The following is a 23,000-nucleotide window of genomic DNA, read 5'->3' as shown; positions in this document are numbered from 1 at the left end:
AAGAGTATGCATTTAGTTTTTCTTGCATTTAAGAGCATTTCTAGGCCACGGAAGGAGAGTTGTATGGCATTGAAGCTCATCTGGAGGTTAGTTAACACAGTGTCCAACGAAGGGCCAGAAGTATACAGAATGGTGTCGTCTGCGTAGAGGTGGATCAAAGAATCACCAGCAGCGAGAACGACATCATTGATGTATACAGAGAAGAGAGTCAGCCCGAGAGTTGAACCCTGTGGCACCCCCATAGAGACTGCCAGAGGTCCGGACAACAGGCCCTCCGATTTGACATACTGAACTCTATCAGAGAAGTAGTTGGTGAACCAAGCGAGGCAATCATTTGAGAAACCAAGGCTGTTGAGTCTGCCAATAAGAATGTTGTGATTGACAGAGTCGAAAGCCTTAGCCAGGTCGATGAATACGGCTGCACAGTAATGTCTCTTATCGATGGCGGTTATGATATCGTTTAGGACCTTGAGCGTGGCTGAGGTGCACCCATGACCAGCTCTGAAACCAGATTGCATAGCGGAAAAGGTACGGTGAGATTCGAAATGGTCGGTAATCTGTTTGTTAACTTGGCTTTCAAAGACTTTAGAAAGGCAGGGTAGGATAGATATAGGTCTGTAGCAGTTTGGGTCTAGAGTGTCTCCCCCTTTGAAGAGTGGGATGACCGCGGCAGCTTTCCAATCTATGGGAATCTCAGACGATACAAAAGAGAGGTTGAACAGGCTAGTAATAGGGGTTGCAATAATTTCGGCAGATAATTTTAGATAGAGAGGGTCCAGATTGTCTAGCCCGGCTGATTTGTAGGGGTCCAGAATTTGCAGCTATCTGGATTTGGGTGAAGGAGAAGTGGGGGAGGTTTGGGCATGTTGCTGTGGGGAGCACAGGGCTGTTGACCGGGGTATGGATAGCCAGGTGGAAAGCATGGCCAGCGGTAGAAAAATGCTTATTGAAATTCTCAATTATTGTGGATTTATCGGTAGTGACAGTGTTTCTTAGCCTCAGTGTAGTGGACAGCTGGGAGGAGGTGCTCTTATTCTCCATGGACTTTACAGTGTCCCAGAACTTTTTTGAGTTTGTACTACAGGATGCAAATTTCTGTTTGAAAAAGCTAGCCTTCGCTTTCCTAACTGCCTTGGTTCCTAACTTCGCTAAAAAGTTGCATATCACAGGGGCTATTCGATGCTAATGCAGAACGCCACAGGATGTTTTTGTGCTGGTCAAGGGCAGACAGGTATGGAGTGAACCAAGGGCTATATCTATTCCTAGTTCTACATTTTTTGAATGGAGCATGTTTATTTAAGATGGTGAGGAAGGCACTTTTAAAGAATAACCAGGCATCCTCTACTGACGGGATGAGGTCAATGTCATTCCAGGATACCCCGGCAAGGTCAATTAGAAAGGCCTGTTCGCAGAAGTGTTTTAGGGAGCGTTTGACAGTGATGAGGGGTGGTCGTTTGACCGCAGACCCATTATGGATGCAGGCAATGAAGCAGTGATCACTGAGATCTTGGTTGAAAACAGCAGAGGTGTATTTGGAGGGCAAGTTAGTTAGGATGATATCTATGAGGGTGCCCGAGTTTACGGATTTGGGGTTGTACCTGGTAGGTTCATTGATAATTTGTGTGAGATTGAGGGCATCAAGCATAGATTGTAGGATGGCCGGGGTGTTAAGCATATCCCAGTTTAGGTCACCTAGCAGCACGAGCTCAGAAGATAGATGGGGAGCAATCAATTCACATATGGTGTCCAGGGCACAGCTGGGGGCAGAGGGTGGCCTATAGCAAGCGGCAACGGTGAGACTTGTTTCTGGAAAGGGGAATTTTTAGAAGTAGAAGCTCAAATTGTTTTGGTACAGACCTGGATAGTAAGATAGAACTCTGCAGGCTATCTCTGAAGTAGATTGCAACACCACCCCCTTTGGCAGTTCTATTAGGGATGGACATTTCTGGGGTTTTGGTGGTTTTCCTAAGCCAGGATTCAGACACGGCTAAGACATCCGGGTTGGCAGAATGTGCTAAAGCAGTGAATAAAGCAAACTTAGGGAGTAGGCTTCTAATGTTAAAATGCATGAAACCAAGGCTTTAACGGTTACAGAAGTCAACAAATGAGAGCACCTGGGGAGTAGGAGTGGAGCTAGGCACTGCAGGTCCTGGATTAACCTCTACATCACCAGAAGAACACAGGAGAAGTAGGATAAGGGTACGGCTAAAGGCTATAAGAACTGGCCGCCTAGCACGTTCGGAAACAGAGAGTAAAGGGAGCAGGTTTCTGGGCACGATAGCATAGATTCAAGGCATAATGTACAGACAAAGGTATGGTAGGAAGAGAGTACGTTGGAGGTAAACCTAGGCATTGAGTAATGCAGAGAGAGATATAGTCTCTAGAGACGTTTAAACCAGGTTATGTCATCGCATATGTGGGAGGTGGAACAACATGGATGGTTAAGGCATATTGAGCAGGGCTAGAGGCTCTACAGTGAAATAAGACAGTAATCACTAACAAGGACAGTAATGGATAAGGCATATTGATATTAGGGAGAGACATGCGTAGCCAAGTGATCGTATGGATCCAGTGAGTGGTTGGGCTGGCTGGGGACACGGCGATTCAGACAGTTACAGGCCGGTGCTAGCAATTTGATCAATTGAATATTGGATCAATTGAATATTTGATCAGGAAACGAGTCAGTTGCGTAAATAGTACCAGATACTGTAGGTTTCATGTAAGGTGTAAGGTTTGGTCACTGGGATATAAGGTGCCTTCGGAAAGTATTCATACCCCTTTTTCAACATTTTGTTGTGTTACAGCCTGAATTTAAAATGTGATTAAATTGAGATGTTATGTCACTGGCCTACACACAATACCACAAAATGTCAAAGTGGAATTATGTTTTAAGATTATTTTTTTTTTTACAAATGAATTAAAAATGAAAAGTTGAAATGTCTTGAGTTAATAAGTATTCAACCCCTTTGCTATGGCAAGCCAAAATAAATTCGCGATTAAAAATGAATGTGCTTAACAAGTCAGATAATAATTTGAAAGGACTTAATCAAATTAAGTTTATTCATTACATACACATATTTAGCAGATGTTATTGCGGGTGTAGCAAATTGCTTGTGTTTCTAGCTCCAACAGTACATTAGTATCTAACGATTGACAACAATAAACACACATCTAAAAGTAAAAGAATAGAATACATATATACAGTACCAGTCAAAAGTTTGGACACACCTACTCATTCGAGGGTTTTTCTTTATTTTTACTTTTTTCAACATTGTAGAATAATAGTAAAGAAATCAAAAATATGAAATAACACATATGGAATCATGTAGTAACCAAAAGTGTTAAACAAATCAAAATCAACTTTTAGATTCTTCAAAGTAGCCACCCTTTGCCCTGATGACAGCTTTGCACACTATTGGCATTCTCTCAACATTCTCTTTTCCTTCACTCTGTGGTCCAACTCATCCCAAACCATCTCAATTGGGTTGTGAGGTTGGGCGATTGTGGAGGCCAGGTCATCTGATGCAGCACTCCATCACTCTCCTTCTTGGTCAAATAGCCCTTATACAGCCTGCAGGTGTGTTGGGTTATTGTCCTGTTGAAAAACAAATGATAGTCCCACTAAGAGCAAACCAGATGGGATGGTGTATCGCTGCAGAATGCTGTAGTAGCCGTGCTGGTTAAGTGTGCCTTGAATTCTAAATAAATCACAGAGTGTCACCAGCAAAGCACCCCCACACCATCACACCTCCTCTACCATGCTTCACGGTGGGAACCACACATGCGGAGATCATCCGTTCATCTACTCTGTGTCTCACAAAGACACAGCGGTTGGTACCAAAAATCTCCAATTTGGACTCAGACCAAAGGACAGATTTCCACCAGTCTAATGTCCATTGCTCGTGTTTCTTGGCTGAAGCAAGTCTCTTCTTATTATTGGTGTCCTTTAGTAGTGGTTTCTTTGCAGCAATTCGACCACCAAGGCCTGATTCACACAGTCTCCTCTGAACAGTTGATATCGAGATGTGTCTGTTACTTGAACTCTGTGAAGCATTTATTTGGACTGCAATCTGAGGTGCAGTTAACTTATCCTCTGCAGCAGAGCTTCCTTTCCTGTGGCAGAGCTTCCTTTCCAGCTTCCTTTCCTGTGGCGGTCCTCATGAGAGCCAGTTTCATCATTGATGGTTTTTGCGCCTGCACTTAAAGAAACTTTCAAAGTTCTATATACCACCCCTACCTTGTCATAACACAACTGACTGGCTCAAACGCATTAAGGTAATTAATTCCACAAATTAACTTTTAACAAGGCACACCTGTTAATTGAAATACATTCCAGGTGACTATCTCATGAAGCTGGTTGAGAGAATGCCAAGAGTGTGCAACGCTGTCATCAAGGCAAAGGGTGGCTACTTTGAAGAATCTCAAATATAAAATATATTTTGATTTGTTTAACTCTTTTTTGTTACTACATGATTACATATGTGTTATTTCATAGTTTATGTCTTCACTATTATTCTCCAATGTAGAAAATAGTAAAAATAAACAAAAATCCTTCAATGAGTAGGTGTGTCCAAGTGACTGGTACTGTGTATTAAAGCTGTGAAAAGCAGAATTATATATTTTTATTATCTCGTAGCTTTGTTGGCTGTTCCTTCTCAGGGAAGACTTGATGCCACCACCACCCTAGGTTGTTGGTTCTCTCCTCATGCTGAAATGGATCAGTCATACGTGGGGAGCATTTTTGGACAGTTGCTATTGAAGCCTGCAGCTGCGAAGCTGGGAAAAGTCACATGAAGGCCAACTTGTGGATGGAAGTCTTCCCCTGCGGAGTCCTACAAAGTTATCCTCTATTTTCCAACCTAAGAAAAGACAAGCCATCAAGCAACGAAACAGCCAATAAAATAATCTGCGAACTTTTGCCGATCCCATGGATTTCCCCAATCAAGCACAGGGCTTTTATCCACAAATAGTATTAGATAAAAGGGATGCTAATCTAAGATGAGGCCCCCCCTGTCCATGTAATCCTATTCTTTATGATCGAAAAGGGAAAACTCCTATTCTGAAACGCCAGGATGCTCTTCATTCTTTTAACCACAGAAAATAAAAGACAATTGAACACAGATCCCAATGCTTTACATAACTTAAACATATCAAGTAACCCTAAATGTACTGTATGTTTTAAAGTGAAGTAGTGACAGGGCCATAAACTGCGATAATCAATGTTTAAAGTTTTATTTTTCTCCAAACAAACAGTAACAAACAGGCTTAAAGAGCAAATATACAGTACAACTAATATTTATTTGAATACATTTCATACAGGTCTGTCCATTACTCTGATCGCTGTTCATAAGTACAAAAACGATCTTTTGAAATCTCTGTAGTTACAATGGACAGTTCAGCAGTAGTCATTCTGACATTCTTAATGGCTTGATGCTAATTCTCTAACCCTGAATTGCACAGCAACTCAAAACAAAGCATTGATAACACACATATACGTTTCATAACCCCTTAAAAGCAAACAAATAATAGGCAGTTCTTGCAAAGATTTCTAAGTATTGATAAAAGCAATCTATATTTCACAATAATCAAGCCATGTTTCTGATAATACTTGTAAAAGTTGTAAAGAGAAAAATAAACTGTTGTTGTAAGATACTTGACTGAGCAGTCAGGTTGCACATACAATAGTGTTTAATTAAGTTTCATTGAGACAACAGAATGCGAGACAAATTACTGATTAAGGCTAATAAAGTGAACTGAACTTCCTCCTCACATTCCATAAGTGTTCATAAACTGGCTAATATATGAAATATACAAAGAGTTGACTAAAGTAGTAATGATGTGGCATTAAAGAATGGATACAGAAGTTTATTTGTGATTTGTGATCATTTTGGGGAATCTGTTAACTGTTTTGTGTTGAATTCTTACTGCACTTGTGTAGCATGTAGTAATCAACTTGTAAATAAGAACGTCTCACCTATACACAGAAAAACTATACATTGCAAAGTACACATTTGGAAAAATACATCAAATTTACATTGTATGTAACAAACATGGACACAGTGCATAAAAATATCTAAAAGCTGTGGTATATAAATATCTAAGAACTGTTAAATGTAATGCACCAAGAGGAATTTCAAGCCACATAGAGAAATACAAAGCATTGTTTTTGTAATAAGAGTGGCAGTGCAAAACCAGCTTTTAATAATGAGTTATTAGGATGCCTGCTTTTATAATATTTGATCATAAGCAAAAACGCAAACAGTTCTCTATAAATAGTACAGCATTTCTTAAATATATCGGTTTATCAGTGATAGACATAAGTTATAAGTTACATATCCAATAGCAGAGCAAACATACTGCCATTCGAGTAAACAAGCACATCCAGAGGTCACGAGAATTCAAAAGGAAAGTATGAGCCTTCATACAATATGGCAAAGCATCTATCATATCTCAAGCCCACACTTACATAAACAGTATCCCTGGTTAAAAGCAACCTCCATCCATTTCAATGACACACTCAAACGTTACACATTCCTATAGATACCTTGCCATTGCATATGGAGAAAGATACAAGGTTCATAAAGCCACATTCAGATACAGTTACTCCAGCCCTGAAAATACCCCAAAAAGCTGTTGTTTTTTCATTTGCCCTTTCATTTACAATCGCTTGCTGTGTAGTAGCGGATTTGGACCCATTCGCAATAGAAGAAAAGCGGTTTTCATTCATGCACTCTTTACACATAGCACTCTAGTCAAACTGAAGCATCACTAGCAAGCGGATGAAAGGAAGACCTGCCTTCACTGGCTCACCTCTAGACTTCGACCCATACTGGGAGTGTAGCCCATAGAAATAGTAATTCTATTTCGATGGTGTAATTAGCCTGGTCTGTTAGAGAGGGAAGACACCTACCACCCCCCTTGAACCCATTACAGAACTTCCTACTGTTAGGTATGGCAAACGGAGAGGGAGAAAGAGAGAGCGTGGTGCGGTTTCGGTAAATAGTGGGATCATCAAACGGCAGTCTCCTGGTCCTCTCGCTGGATCATCTGGTAGTGCTGGCGGTTTTCCAAGTACTCCGCCAGCTCCTGGTCATTGGCCTTCTCCGCACGCCGCTTCGGCGTCTCACCCTGTAAAAGGGAGATGGGTATAAGGAGGTGGAAAGAGAGAGGGGGGTGAAGGGGTGGAGAGAGAAGAAGGATGAGAGCGAGGAAGGATGAGAGAGAGGAAGAGGGAAGGGTGAAGAGAGAGAAAAGGTTGGTGAGGGGGGTTGAGAGAAAGAAGGGGGATGAGAAAGAGAGAGAGAGAGGGGGGGTATAGATATGTGTGTGTGAAACTGTGCATGTTGGTTGATTCTGATGACAATGACAAAAAAAACACACTGAAACATACAATCTTCTTTTTGAATTGGCAAGTAAACAGTAAAAAATATTCTCATAATGATGACAGGCTTTTTCTTGTCACGAGTCAGTTCACCATGGTGACCGTGTAGTGTACTAAGACCATTGTGGATGTATAAGACCAGCCAGATATCCTGCAGGGGTACAATTCTCACTGACAGAGAAGAACATGAAATCTCCATTACAAAGAATACACAGCAATTTCCCCCTAAAATAGGCCTTTACTGGACTAGAACTTGTCATTTTTATAACCATCAGCCTTGTCATGATAACCATCAGCCTGATTCATTGAGCCCTTTACCTGGTCAAGTAAAAAAGGCCCCTATAATCAGCTTTTACTGAACTAGAGCTAGCAAATATGATAACCATCATCCTGATTCATTAAGGTAATTTACCTGAAGGTCAGTCTTCATGAGGGAAGCCCCGGCCTCCACCAGGTAGTGGCAGATGGTCCTCTGACGCGTGAACGCGGCTTTATGGAGAGCCGTCTCCCCTCTGTGTCACACATAGACACACACGCACACACATGACATTTGTCAATCAGGTTGTGTTGTAGCTGGGAGCTCTAGGTTTGACCCAGTTGACAGACTTTTTTCCAGGAACTGACTAATTCATATAGATGAGGTGATTTTAATTTTAATTATTTGAGGGCAGAGCTTAGCTTTAATAGTAATCAGTAGAGAGTTGACCTCTGTGTCAAGATATTTAATGTAAAAGGAAGTTGACAACATGACTCACGTCTCTTTTTCTGTGACATCCAGGAGAGAGGTAGGTGCTGTGTGTTACAACAAAGACAGGATTCAGATATTGCATCCAGTATCTATATGAACACAAGTTCCCTATCTATTTCACATACAGTACATCTATCATCCATGTTGGATATGTTCAAATGTTTACTTATGTTTGGTCCACAAAAGTGATGGAAAATGTTAATATGTTCATTGGGTTTATATGTGATACTGCAGAGTGCTTCCATTATCGAGAACTTAAGAATTAAACAGTGTCATACCAGTACTTAATACCTAAAGTGATGGGAGTCAACTGCAGTGTTTGACAGGTCAGTCTCTTACCGTTGTCTATGATGTACTTAACAATCTCCTTGCAGCCCACCTCCACTGCGTAATGGAGTAAGGTGCAGCCCAAAGTATCCTGCGTGAAAATATCTGCCCCCTGTTTGTGGAGCTCTGTGAGCTGTGAACAAAAATATTAATTTACAGTGCTTACACTTGACAGTGCTTCAACTTTATAGTCATTACACTTTGCTGTGTTTCAATTTGAAAGTACTTCAACTTGCTTTACTGTGCTTTACCTTTACAGCGCTTCAAATTGTACACCCACATTTGTCTACTATCTTACATTTTTTAAAGTGAGGGGTCAAAAGTAAATGTAAAAACACTGTTAGAGGAGGATGCATGGTAGGAAAGAATTCTGTGTAACTAAACACGTTGTGGAACTTACCCTTTCGAGATCTTCTGTCTTCACACACTCAATTAACTCAGTTACTGTAAAAACAGAGTAAGGCATCTATACTCTTCACAATTTACTTAGGCTTTTCATTATATTTTTGAACAGTGAACCTTATGCGAGCCTGAAACTTTTCTGTGTGTAAATACAATATGGTTCAAATGAGGGCTGGGTGACATGGCCAAAATATCATAGCACAATATCTTGTACAATTCTAAATCATGAAAGTTCTAAATATCTTTTGAGTAGTACATGACCCTAGGATGGCCACAAATGAATTCTAAGTGGTTTTAATGGCTTTCTCCATTCTGATTGTTTTACAAACAAACTAGGACAAAACTGATAGTGAAGCAGTCCAATTTGCTTTTACATTTATTTAGCACTGTATCAAATTACCTTTATAGACTGTATTGTAAAAATCCATACTGGTAGGCAAGTACGGTTGTAACTATCCGTTCAGATTATTGAGAACAAATCAACAGGGGATGTTTTACCTTTTTCAGCATCACACGACAGAGCACTTCCAGAACTGTGAGAAGGGCAAGAGACAGATTTTACAACAAAGCTAAATGACATTGCACTGAGATGATGATCATAACAAGTAAAAGCATGGCAAGTAAGCATGACAGTAAGCGTGACACATACAGAAACAGACAGCATACCTAAGCATGGGTCTGAAATCAGCAATAGTTGTATGGGGCCGATGAACAGTCACAATTTTAGGCCCTCTCCTTCAAAGACAAAGACAGGATAAAGCATGGATGACATATCATACATATTAAGCGCTGTTTGACAAAGTGTGTTTGAATTTTTTTAATATATTTTTTTATTTATTAAATCAGAACGATAATTGGGAAAGTGAGCCAGACCTGAGTTCAAATACTATTTAGAGTAGGCCTATGTATGTCAATTACTTTAAAGACATTTGGTAGTAGGTATTTAGATTTTTTTATTTGAAAACACAAGTAGTTCAATATTGTAAATACTGTAAATTTGGAAGGTATTGGCATGTATTTGAAAATACTGAAATGCAGAGTATTTATACAAATATTTAAATACTCCCATGCATTTGAACCTGGTCTGTTTGGTATTTGAAATAAGGTATTTGGAAAGTAAGCTATTTATAGAAAAGTATATGAAAATACTTCCAAAAGAAGTAGTTGATTTGGGCCACACATTAGAAAATTCCTAAATACACAGAATTAAGTATTTCAATGACAAATAATCAAATCAATCAAATCAAATAATCAAATACACGTGTACTGTATATGATCACAGGTTTGGAGTGAGCTAAAATTTGTCTCAGGGAACAATGCTGAATCAAGTTCCTTGGAAGCTTTTGAATACTTGAATGGAACATGTGTCCAAATCATTTCTCTTATGACTCAATCCATACTGAACCTGAGAGAGATGACATGGCTTTGTAACACTAGGCTTTGTCACATCATTTTCTTACGCCAACCGACATTGCAGGCGGAATTGTCGTGCTATCTGACGTAAGACAATGTTGTTACATAGCAAACCATAGTGCTATGCTGATGACTGACCATGAAAAATAAAACACAAATCCATTATAATTAAAATAAACCCTCATGTATGCTGTTAAGTAGTTATAGTTATATTAACTACCCAATTGTCAACATTTTGAGATCTGATGTTCTACCAACATTGTTTCAAGGTAGTTTGGTTATCGCTCCTGGCCATTGCTCATGACCAGAATGTTATGATGCCACACCATTAGAATGTAGACACTGATTGAACAGTCATCCAAGAGACACCACAGTTCAACAAAGGTCTGATAATTGGTCTGATAAATAACAGTGGTGCAACCATAGGCCAACAATAAATGGACTGATGAGTTGGTAAAACCATACTACAATTGAAAATGTCCACAAAGATGTATAGGATTCAGGCTAAAGTCAGGGTCTGACCTGCACTGGCCGGTCTTGGAGGAGGCCTGGGAGTCGCTGCTGTGAGCCAGGGCCTCTGTCACCGAGCTGTCACTGGACACCCTCTTCCTCTGGGACTCCCTGATACTGCAGGAGGGGAGGGAGAAGAGGTACAGGTTAGTGACTGGGAGAAGGACCACTCAGTACAGTAATAACATTTTTATGTTTTACATTCCTGCCAATATCTACGAATAGAATTGTCACTGTTGCGCTCAAAAGTTTGTGAATGGGTGTGTGTGTGTGTGTATGTAAAATTGGTCGTCAGTCTGTCTGAGACCCAGCCATGTAGTTGTGTCATCTTCCCTGAGGGAGCCAACATTATATACAGGACCAGATATGGATAATGAGCTATTGTTCATCACCAGACACCACCCTCACAGCTTTGGTGGTGTGCAATAGTGAGTGACAGTCAGACAGCAATGAAAGAGGAAGGGAGGTTTGTGTGTGTGCGTGTGTGTGCGCACGTGTGTGTGCGCACGTGTGTGTGTGTGCCTATCTTTCAAATAAATATGGTGCAAAGAAACCAAGCTAGAGTGCATCCAATGAAAAATATTACCTTGTTCAGTCTCTAAACCATAAAGGGACGGTTTCCCAGACACAGATTAAACTTAGTTCTAGACTAAAAAGCACTTTTAATGGAGATTAGGCTTAATCTTAATAGTGTTTTTATTCTCACCTGGGTCCTGGGGAGGAGGTGGGAGAGGAGGAGGAGGATGGGAAGGTAAACTGGCGAGATTCGGGCGTTTGGCACTCCCCGTACGAGTCTACCAGGTCGGGCATGCCCGGCGAGGTGCCCACCGTCTCCTTGATGACTAGCTCCGGGTCCAGGATGTAGAGGTCCTCCTGGGAGATCTCCGTCACGTAGTTGAGGTGCTCCTTGAGGTTATAACAGGTTATTATAACAGTTTATAGCTTGTTTATAAAAGAGTCATGACAGTGTGTCATAACAACATGCCTCATTAAAACCCTGGGTGATATAGATGGTGGCCTTGCATACTTATAAGCTTTACCATAATGTTCAGGAGTTTATCCTAGTCAAGTCATGTGGTCAGAAAAAAACTATATGGCATATTCACAAGTCAGTGTTTCCCCTTAGATTGTTTAATTATTTATTATTAGTATAAACACAGGACAATTAAACAACAAAAAAGAAGTAGGCCTCCACAATCTCTGATTGATTGAGAAATTCCAGAAGCTATCATCGTTAAGTAACATAATATATGCAAAGCATTGAATATTTACATTCATGCAATACTAAATGAATTTAGTAACTTTTCCCCAGAAGCATTTAACTGCAAGGCACTCTCACATCCAATGGAGGATTGTGCCTAACTGATTTAGGGGGCACAGTGAAGAGGTGGGAATTTCATTGTAAAACTTTTCCTTGTTAAATACAGTCTGTGAACAAACTTAAAATGTATAAGTTGATTGTTCGGGTTAAGGGATGCCAAAGTCGTATTTTTTGTATTTCTCTTCCAGTTAAAGGGTAGTTCAGATCCAATTAGATCTGTAGACCATACTTTTTGAATGGCTAGCTCAGAATATGAGCGTTCCAAAAGTTGTTCATATATTATAGAGATCAGTCCCATTGGGAGCCCAGAGAATTTATTTATAAATCCCATCATTGGATGGTTCGGTAGATGGGTTAGCTGACCTAAGTTGTAGATATATATAAAAAWAAAAAAWYTTGTGTATGCGTCTTTCAAATCTTGGATTGTTCTCAAACAACTGTCCATGATATCGACAAGGGTATGGATTCCACATTTGGATTATTGGGGTGATGAAAAAGGCCGCAAGGCGTTATTGTGAAATATTGGAGTATGGGCATGTTATTTTGATTACCAGTTACATTATTTTTCAATTTCCCACCAAATAGAAATTGTATGAGCAAAAATAGGACCAAAGCGTAGTTTACATTGTTTAAGGGACATATCAGTGAAGACCACCTATTCCAGGGCAATAGGAGACACTATATTTATCTCTATACCGGGGGGGCGGAAGAATCATGTCGAAACCAATTTAGGATGGGATGAAATGCTAGTGCCTGGAAACACAATTTAAAGTTTGCTACGGCTAGTGCTACGGCTAGTGCTACGGCTAGTCCTACGGCTTTCCCTCTCTGTAATTGTGTTAATTTTACCCAGGATCGTTTACCTTGCCAGATACATTTTGAAACCGCACTATGACTTTTATCCCAATAGAGCCATGGGCACCACTGAACTACAGAAATTCAGCCGTAGCAATATATTAATTTTAACAGTAGATATTCTGCCAGTTAAAGCAACTGGGATATTAGTACATCTACTGAGGTCGGATTGAATTGAGCGTTCTGTCAAAGGAAGGAAACATTTCTACAATTGGGATTCCATAAGTAGCGATGGAGTCCTTTTCAGGGTGTTGAAAAAAAGGCAGTAGGGCAGATTGTTAGATTTATTTTATAACTTGAGATGGAGCTGAATTTATCTTCAAAGCATTTGGGAGGGATTGAAATACATTTTCTAGATAAAGTAAGATATTGTCGGTGTATAATGAGATTACGTGATCCATAGAATTGAGATATATTGGTGTAATTTCTTTCGATTGTCGAATTGCCTGGGCCAGGGGCCCTTTGGATTTTTTTTTCAGCAGCGGTGGCAAAGCTACTGAAGTATATGGGAACAGCATGCTAGACTCCATAGACTTCTAGTCATTGATCGCACTAATGCTAGTTAGCAACTTCTTTCTAACTGCATGCGAGACAAAAAAGGGTATGCATGAGTTCATCTGACTATGGGTAAGTAGAAAAAGGGCCTAATTGCATAAATCATGCACAAAAAATTACATCATATTTTTTGGAGCTTTAGCATTTAGCATTGGTGGGCCCCAGATGCTAAATTAATATAGGGGAAACACTGCAAGTACATACCTGAGCACGGTCTATCCTATAGAATCGATCAGCAGTTGTGCCTGAAAAGAAAACACACCTTTCATAATCTATATGTTCCTGCCCATATACTGGCATTGCATTCCTGAACAGAAATCTAATGCTGCATTTCAATTGTTTCCAAAATGAGGAAGAGAGTTCTCTTATAAAATACTCTCTTTGTTTGGGTAGCAATACTTACAGTCAAGGAAGCACCATTTGGGGGAAAGCTTTTGTGACGACAGCCTCGCTGATTTCACAGCATCACTTTCCTTTAAGAGAATAATATAACAACATAATTATGTCATTTCATTTCCTACAGCAAGTAACATCTTTATAAACCAGGTACTTCAGTTCTTCCAGAGGAGCATATGAGGCTTGTCATTTTGTTGCCTGAAGTACATCTGAGCTCCACTAGGGGGCACAGCAGACAACATGAAGTCTATCATATGGTCAAATATTTAATGACACACTCATTATCCTCTCTTTCTCACCCCAGTTCCTTTTCTCTCGCTTTTACTTATTTTGACACTCATTCATTCTTTTCGCCCACACACATTTCCACCCTCCACTAATATTGGCACCCTTGGTAAAAATGAGCAAAATGGGCTGTAAAAAAAATGTCTTTGCTGTTTATCCTCTTGGTCTTTCAATCAAAAATATTCACAAAAAAATCTAACCTTTAATTTTTTCAATGTGAAGTAAACTAAATAAATATTTTCCTACAAAATATGTGTGCCACAATTATTGGCACCCCTAGAAATTCTTGTGTAAAATCTAACTGAAGTATATTCCCATTCATATTTTACATTTTTAAGTTCACCTGCGTGATTAGGAATACTTAAGTGGTAAGCCATGACTTCCTGTTTCACTGGGGTATAAATTTGAGGTGACATACAGGCCAAGTTCCCACAGTCATCCATCACAGTAATGATGAGCGACAAAAGGTTTTTGAGCTGCACAAATCAGGAAATGGCTATGAGAAAATAGCTCAAAGGTTGAAAATGCCCATTTCCACTATCAGGGCAATAATTAAGAAGTTTAAAGCAACTGGAGATGTTAACAATCGGCCTGGAAGAGGACGTGTGTCTATATTGACTTCACGCAAGTGAGGAGGATGGTTAAAGTGGCCAAATTTTTCCAAGGATCACAGCTGGATAAATTGCAGATGTTAGTTAGGTCTTGGGGTCAGAAAGTCTCCAAAACTACGATCAGATGCCACCTCCGTAACCACAAGTTGTTTGGGAGGGTTTCCATAAAAAAGCCTTTGCTGTCATCAACAAAACAAACTCAAGTGCCTAGTTTGCCACAAATTATTGGAACTTTCAAATGGGACCGGATTCTATGGTCAGATGAGACCAAATAGAGCATTTTGGAAACAAACACCAGAGGTGGGTTTGTCATAGACAGAAAGATATCCATGCAGAAAAGTACATCATCCCCACTCTGAAGTATCTTTGATATTGTGGGCCTGTTTTTCTTCCAAAGGCCCTGGACAACTTGTTAGGATACATAAACTCAGCAAAAGAAAAGTCCTCTCACTGTCAACTGCGTTTATTTTCAGCAAACTTAACATGTGTAAATATTTGTATGAACATAACAAGATTCAACAACTGAGATATAAACTGAACAAGTTCCACAGACATTTGACTAACAGAAATTAATAATGTGTCACTGAACAAAGGGGGGGGGGGGCAAAATCAAAGTAACAGTCAGTATCTGGTGTGGCCACAAGCTGCATTAAGTACTGCAGTGCATCTCCTCCTCATGGACTGCACCAGATTTGCCAGTTCTTGCTGTGAGATGTTACCCACACTTCCACCAAGGCACCTGGAAGTTCCCGTACATTTCTGGGGGAATGGCCCTAGCCCTCACCCTCCGATCCAACAGGTCCCAGACATGCTCAATGGGATTGAGATCCGGGCTCTTCGCTGGCCATGGCAGAAACACTGACATTCCTGTCTTGCAGGAAATCACGCACTGAACGAGCTGCATGGCTGGTGGCATTGTCATGCTGGAGGGTCAGTCAGGATGAGCCTGCAGGAAGGGTACCACATGAGGGAGGAGGATGTCTTCCCTGTAACGCACAGCGTTGAGATTGCTCGCATGACAACAAGCTCAGTCCGATGATGCTGTGACACACCGCCCCAGACCATGACGGACCCTCCACCTCCAAATCGATACCGCTCCAGAGTACAGGCCTCAGTGTAACGCTCATTCCTTCGACTATAAACACGAATCCGACCATCACCCCTGGTGAGACAAAACCGCGACTCATCAGTGTAGAGCACTTTTTGCCAGTCCTGTCTGGTCCAGCGACGGTGGGCTTGTGCCAATAGGCGACGTTGTTGCCAGTGATGTCTGGTGAGGACCTGCCTTACAACAAGCCCTCAGTCCAGCCTCTCTCAGCCTATTGCAGACAGTCTGAGCACTGATGGAAGGATTATGCATTCCTGGTGTAACTCGGGCAGTTGTTGTTGCCATCCTGTACCTGTCCAGCAGGTGTGATGTTCCCACAAATGTACATGTCTCCTACATACCTCTTCCAGACTGTCCTGTAGACTCTCAATGTGTGAACGGCAGTTCTCCAGATCGCTGTCTCCTGGGACCGTGATGATGCCCAGTGGAATAGCTGAGACAGGAAAAAGACATTGTGTTACAGTAGTTTCCAAATCAAATCCAATTTTATTGATCACATACACATGTTTAGCAGATGTTATTGCTGTTGTAGCGAATTGCTTGTGTTTCTAGCTCCAACAGTGCAGTAATATCTAACAAGTAATATCAAACAATTTCACAACAATACACACAAATCTAAAGTAAAGGAATGGAATTAAGAATATAMAAATATTTGGACGAGCAATGTCGAGTGRGGCATAGACTAAAACACAGTAGAACAGAAAATAATACATTATATACAGTTGAAGTCTGAAGTTTCCATACACCTTAGCCAAATACATTTAAACTCAGTTTTTCACAATTCCTGACTTTTAATCCGAGTAAAAATGTCCTGTTTTAGGTCAGTTAGGATCACCACTTTATTTTAAGAATGTGAAATGTCAGAATAATAGTAGCGAGAATGATTTATTTCAGCTTTTATTTATTTCATCACATTCCCAGTGGGTCAGAAGTTTACATACACTCAATTAGTATTTGGTAGCATTTCCTTTAAATTGTTTAACTTGGGTCAAACGTTTCGGGTAGCCTTCCACAAGCTTCCCACAATAAGTTGGGTGAATTTTGGCCCATTCCTCCTGACAGAGCTGGTGTAAAGTCAGTTTTGTAGGCCTCCTTGCTCGCTCACGCTTTTTCAGTTCTGTCCACATATTTTCTATAGGATTGAGGTCAGGGCTTTGTGACGGCCACTCCAATACCTTGACTTTGTTGTCCTTAAAAGCCATTTTACCACAACTTTATATGCTTGTGGTCATTGTCCATTTGGAAGACCCATTTGCGACCTAGCTTTAACTTCCTGACTGATGTCTTGAGATGTTGCTTCAATATAGTCACAAAAATGTCCTTCTCATGATGCTATCTATTTTGTGAAGTGCACCAGTCCCTCCTGCAGCAAAGCATCCCCACAACATGATGCTGCCACCCCCGTGCTTCACGGTTGGGATGGTGTTCTTCGGCTTGCAAGCCTCCCCCTTTTTCCTCCAAACATAACGATGGTCATTATGGCCAAACAGTTCTATTTTTGTTTCATCAGACCAGAGGACATTCCTCTAAAAAGTATGATCTTTGTCCCCAAACGCAGTTGCAACCACAATCTGGCTTTTTTATGGCGGTTTTGGAGCAGTGGCGTCTTCCTTGCTGAGCGGCCTTTCAGGTTATGTCAATATAGGACTCATTTTACTGTGGATATAGATACTTTTGTACCTATTTTCTTCAGCATCTTCACAAGGTCCTTTGCTGTTGTTCTGGGATTGATTTGCACTTTTCGCACCAAAGTAGGTTCATCTCCAGGWGACAGAACGCGTCTCCTTCCTGAGCGGTATGACAGCTGCGTGGTCCCATGGTGTTTATACTTGCGTACTATTGTTTGTACAGATGAACGTGGTACCTTCAGGCGTTTGGAAATTGCTCCCAACGATGAACCAGACTTCCGGAGGTCTACAATTTTTTTTATGAGGTCTTGGCTCATTTCTTTTGATTTTTCCCATGATGTCAAGCAAATAAGAACTGAGTTTTAAGGTAGGTCTTGAAATACATCCACAGGTACACCTCCAATTGACTCAAATAATGTCAATTAGCCTATCAGAAGCTTCTAAAGCCACATAATTATTTTCTGGAATTTTCCAAGCTGTTTAAAGGCACAGTCAACTTAGTATATGAAAACTTCTGACCCACTGGAATTGTGATACAGTGAATTATAAGTGAAATAGTCTGTCTGTAAACAGTTGTTGGGAAAATTACTTGTGTCATGCACAAAGTAGATGTCCTAATTGACTTGCCAAAACTATAGTTTGTTAACAAGAAATTTGTGGAGTGGTTGAAAAACAAGTTTTAATGACTCCAACCTAAATGTATGTAAACTTCCGACTTCAACTGTACATATGATGAGTAATGCAAATATGTAAACATTATTAAAGTGACTAGTGTTCCATTATTAAAGTGGCCAGTGATGACAAGTTGATGTAGATAGGCAKGCAGCCTCTAAGGTGCTAGTGATGGCTATTTAACAGTCTGATGGCCTTGAGATAGAAGCTGTTTTTCAGTCTCTCGGTCCCAGCTTTGATGCCCTTTGCTAATGGGCTAGAGCAAAAGCCTGCATGTATAGATCTGCTATATCCCTGCCACAGTGGTCTCCTTAGTAAGGGAATGACAGAGGTGCAGTGTGTAGAATATGTATGTTTACACTCACAGGCCTCTTTGAGCTTGTCCTTGTCGTAGTGCAGGGCCTCATAGGCGTGCATGCTGATCCTGCTCACTCTGATCTGCAGCTTCTCAGGAACCGGCTGCTGACTGAGAGGACACAGACAGAAACATTATGCTTGTACATATTGTATAGGTCAGTGTTTCTTAAATGCTGTTCCTGGGGACCCAAAGGAGTGRACATTTTAGTTTTTGCCCTAGCACTACACACCTGATTCCACTAATCAACTCATCAAACCTTTGATTAGTGGAATCAGGTGTTAATGCTAGGGCAAAAACTAAAAGGTGCACCCTTATGGGTCACTAAGACCAGGATTAAGAAACACTGGTATAGATTATTGATGGCTGGGAGAGAGCTACTAGACATCCATATGGAATCATATGGATAGCATTAACTCTAGCCTCGACTACAGTCATTCTAGGTTTCTGATCTAGAACGGGAACACAGTGTTGAGGTCCGGTAGCACAAGGTTTATGGTTACTAACTCATTGAGCTGGGGCATGGAGATCCTCCTCTTGGTCTTCTGCACCATGTTGGCCTGGTTCCTCAGGTTGATGTAGATGACGGAAGGGGCCAGCTTACAGGGCTCGCCATCTACCTGCATGGGGATGGACTTGTAGGTGGTCAGGGTCACTTCCTTACACTGGTTCAACCTCTCGCCGTGACCGCCCACCTGCAGAGTGGCCTGGAGGGACGGAGAGGAAGAGAGAGCGAGAAAATGGAACTGATTTGAATCCATTTTATTGATCCCCCATATGGAAATTGAGAGATACTGATGAAAGATAAACAATGATTTCCCTCCCGAGTGGGGTCTAAGGSACTGCATCTCAGTGGTTGATGCGTCACTACAGACACAAAGCCTACAATGTGCATGTTAGGCTGTACAAATGGTAATTAATATATTCCATTAGAAGTCAGAGGACATCAGGTATGGTTGAGAGCTCACCAGAGAGGTCATGGTGAATCCGATGACCTCGATACAGCCGTCGTCGTGTCTTTGCGGCTCAAAATCAAGGTGCTCACTGGGGTGACCCCACGGCTTGGTTCCGGCACAGTAACTACAGCAGACAATCAAAATACAACACTTGATAACAGGTATAATGCATAATTCTTTATAACTTGTTGCAAACATGTCTGCGCCTTTATTATGTATTTTAATAAGACTTCTAATATGGTATGTCTCTATATTAAAGAAACGTTCTACCGACTCAAAATGGATGGTATTTTGTCAGGCCATAGAAATGCACTCGAGAGGTCATCTCCTAGCTTTGCAATTACCTCTTCTGTGACAGCATGGGCAGAGCTATTGGTAGCCATCTTCAATATAAAGTAGTCAATCTATTACTTATTATTCTACCTCTATGAGTGTATAGGCATAGATGTGTAAATAAACTGAAAAGGTGCATACCACCACCTACTGTACTGGAGTGTGTATAGTCTGAAATGGTAAAAGCTAAAATTGGTTACTGCCACCTGCAGCGGTTATAGAATGTTTGCTCAGGAGCGTAATTCATTGGTTGACCCCTCCCGCTGACCTGGATGGAATTGGGGATCCTTCTTTAACCCATAGCAAGTCCCATGCAAAACAGACTACGAGTGACGCTCATAATGAGATGAATATATCACATTATAAGGGTGTCATACAGCACATGCTCATGTTGTCTTACACTGCTGCATCATAATGCCATCTGGTCCATTTGTATRGTTCTGTGTGTCCATTGAATTGACTCAATGTCTATTAATGGGAGTGTATACAGTGCATTCGGAAAGTATTCAGACCCCTTAACTTTTTCCACATTTTGTTACGTTACAGCCTTATTCTAAAATGGATTCAATATTTTTTCCCCCCTCATCAATCTACACACAATACCCCATATACACAAAGTAAAGACAGGTTTGTAGACATTTTTGCAAATGTATAAAAAAAAAAAAATGAAATCGCACATTTACATAAGTGTTCAGACCCTTTACTCAGTACTTTGAAGCACCTTTGGCAGCGATTACAGCCTCGAGTCTTCTTGGGTATGACGCTACAAGCTTGACACACCTGTACTTGGGGAGTTCCTCCCCTTCTTCTCTGCAGATCCTCTCAAGCTCTGTCAGGTTGGATGCGGAGAGTCACTGCACAGCTATTTTCAGGGTCTCTCCAGAGATGTTCAATCAGGTTCAAGTCCGGGCTCTGGCTGGGCCACTCAAGGACATTCTAGAGCAGGTTTTCATCAAGGATCTCTCTGTACTTTGCTCCGTTCATCTTTCCCTCGATCCTGACCAGTCTCCCAGTCCCTGATGCTGAAAAACATCCCCACTGCATGATGCTGCCACCACCATCCTTCACCGTAGGGATGGTACCAGGTTTCCTCCAGACGTGACGCTTGGCATTCAGGCCAAAGAGTTCCATCTCGGTTTCATCAGACCAGAGGATCTTGTTTCTCATGGCCTGAGAGTCCTTGAGGTGCCTTTTGGCAAACTCCAAGCGGGCTGTCATGTGCCTTTTACTGAGGAGTGGCTTCCGTCTGGCCACTCTACCGTAAAGGCCTGATTGTTGGAGTGCTACAGAGATGGTTGTCCTTCTCGAAGGTTCTCCCATCTCCACAGAGGAACTCGGGAGCTCTGTCAGAGTGACCACCGGGTTCTTGGTCACCCTGACCAAGGCCCTTCTCCCTGACCAAGGCCCTTCTCCCCCAAATGCTCAGTTTMACTGGGTGGACAGCTCTAGGAAGGGTCTTGGTGGTTCCAAACTTCTCCCATTTAAGAATGATGGAGGCCATTGTGTTCTTGGGGACCTTCAACGCCGCAGAAATGATTTGTTACCCTGTGCCGCGACACAATCCTGTCTCGGAGTTCTAAGGACAATTCCTTCGGCCTCATGGCTTGGTTTTTGCTCTGACATGCACTGTCAACTGTGGGACCTTATATAGACAGGTGTGTACCTTTCCAAATCATATCCAATCAACTGACTTTACCACAGGTGGACTCCAATCAAGTTGTAGAAACGTCTCAAAGATGATCAATGGAAACAGGATGCACCTGAGCTCAATTTCGAGTCTCATAGCAAAGGGTCTGAATACTTATGTAAATAAGGTATTTTTTTATATATATATTTTTTATACATTTGCAAAAATGTCTAAAAACCTTTCTTCGCTTCGTCATTATGGGGTATTGTGTGTAGACTGATGATTTTGTTTTATTTAATCCATTTTAAAATAAGGCTGTAATGTCACAAAATGTGGAAAAAGTCAAGGGGTCTGAAGACTTTCCGAATGCAGGTGCATCCAGTTTCAAAATATTCTAAACGCTTACCTGGGAATGTTGAGGAACACAAGACATTGCAACTTCAGGTCCTGGACTTTGGAGGTGAGGTCTGTGCCGTCACACTGACAAAGAGGGGTTTCAGAGAAACAGAGTACAGACCATAGAGTTACACATATATCTCTACAATGGACATTGGTATCCTAGAAACATGCCTACAAATCTACCATCTTCGCCAGGAAAATGTTCACTCTAGAAACTGATCAAATATGGTATATAGACACTCAGTCTTGGGACACATCCACATTCTTTCTCGTTGTGCTCTGGGTCTTAGTCCCATTCAGGTCTAGAAGTCCACTCACCACAACTTTAATGTGTTTGGCAAGGTCTTTGGAGCTGCCACTCAGAAAGTCAGAGAAGGCCGTCTGCAATAAAGAAGCAGGTTTGAGTTCAGTAGGAAAACAGTTTGAAACAAAGTAAAATGGGGATGCACTATCTGAACTTGTCCAATAAGAACGCTGGCTTTCCGTTTAAAACCGTTTTGAAACATTTTGCCCTAATGAACATGCCCTAGATATATAGTAAAGCAGATCAGACACAGAGCAAACAACTCCATAGTGGGAGAGGAGCAGAGTTATATATTTTGTCAAAGCACTCACCCCTGCATAGAACATCTTATTCCGCAAACGGCTGTTGAATTTCTCTGGGTTGGCCTCTAAGGAGAGAGAGACTGCTTTAGACTGTTGCTGCAGTAACATTTATTATAGTGACTAATTTCAGCTAGCAAAAGTAATTTCAGCTAGCGAAAGATGCACATTTTGGACAAACCTCTGGACTCGTGGAACCCCAGTGTGACGTGAGCGTCGAAGCCGAGGCTGAAGTAGTTGTTGAAGACATCAATTGGGAGCTAACAAACAAAGCAGAGACACATGATGTCAACAGAAATACAGTGCCCTCCGTAATTATTGGGACAGTGACAAATGTTTAGTTTCTTTGGCTCTGTACTCCAATACTTCTGGTCCGCTAAAATGCGGGGACAATGTACAAAAAGTGCTTGAATTTCTAAACGGTTCACCCGATATGGATGAAAATATCATCAAATTAAAGCAGACAGTCTGCACTTTAACCTCATAATCATTGTATCATTTCAAATCCAAAGCAC

The 23,000-nt window shown here is 41.2% G+C and overlaps 1 protein-coding gene across 5 annotated transcripts in view; it reads right to left on the bottom strand.

Moving 5' to 3' along the window:
- Positions 1 to 5,216: 5,216 nt before the first annotated feature.
- Positions 5,217 to 23,000, bottom strand: part of dgkzb (diacylglycerol kinase, zeta b) — a 102,000-nt gene continuing 84,216 nt past the window's right edge. For 4 of the 5 annotated variants that reach the window (XM_023984892.1, XM_023984893.2, XM_023984890.1 and 1 more), the window contains exons 15-33: positions 22,667 to 22,745; positions 22,498 to 22,553; positions 22,201 to 22,263; positions 21,890 to 21,963; positions 19,536 to 19,647; positions 19,075 to 19,274; positions 18,578 to 18,678; positions 16,254 to 16,345; positions 13,916 to 13,985; positions 13,717 to 13,757; positions 11,488 to 11,687; positions 10,794 to 10,898; positions 9,525 to 9,593; positions 9,357 to 9,391; positions 8,857 to 8,900; positions 8,469 to 8,589; positions 8,137 to 8,173; positions 7,794 to 7,893; positions 5,217 to 7,128 (exon numbers count right to left, since the gene is read on the bottom strand). In XM_023984892.1, coding sequence (XP_023840660.1) covers positions 7,012 to 7,128; positions 7,794 to 7,893; positions 8,137 to 8,173; positions 8,469 to 8,589; positions 8,857 to 8,900; positions 9,357 to 9,391; positions 9,525 to 9,593; positions 10,794 to 10,898; positions 11,488 to 11,687; positions 13,717 to 13,757; positions 13,916 to 13,985; positions 16,254 to 16,345; positions 18,578 to 18,678; positions 19,075 to 19,274; positions 19,536 to 19,647; positions 21,890 to 21,963; positions 22,201 to 22,263; positions 22,498 to 22,553; positions 22,667 to 22,745 — 1,716 coding nt within the window. In that variant the 3' untranslated portion in view covers positions 5,217 to 7,011. The remainder of the gene's footprint in view (positions 7,129 to 7,793; positions 7,894 to 8,136; positions 8,174 to 8,468; positions 8,590 to 8,856; positions 8,901 to 9,356; positions 9,392 to 9,524; positions 9,594 to 10,793; positions 10,899 to 11,487; positions 11,688 to 13,716; positions 13,758 to 13,915; positions 13,986 to 16,253; positions 16,346 to 18,577; positions 18,679 to 19,074; positions 19,275 to 19,535; positions 19,648 to 21,889; positions 21,964 to 22,200; positions 22,264 to 22,497; positions 22,554 to 22,666; positions 22,746 to 23,000) is intronic. The other variant, XM_023984891.1, reaches the window with a different exon arrangement.

This window comes from Salvelinus sp. IW2-2015, linkage group LG4q.1:29 (assembly GCF_002910315.2).
Source record: "Salvelinus sp. IW2-2015 linkage group LG4q.1:29, ASM291031v2, whole genome shotgun sequence".
Classification (NCBI taxonomy): Eukaryota; Metazoa; Chordata; class Actinopteri; order Salmoniformes; family Salmonidae; genus Salvelinus; species Salvelinus sp. IW2-2015.
The sequence above is the reverse complement of the archived record's forward strand: the minus strand, read 5'-3'. Positions and strand labels throughout refer to the sequence as shown.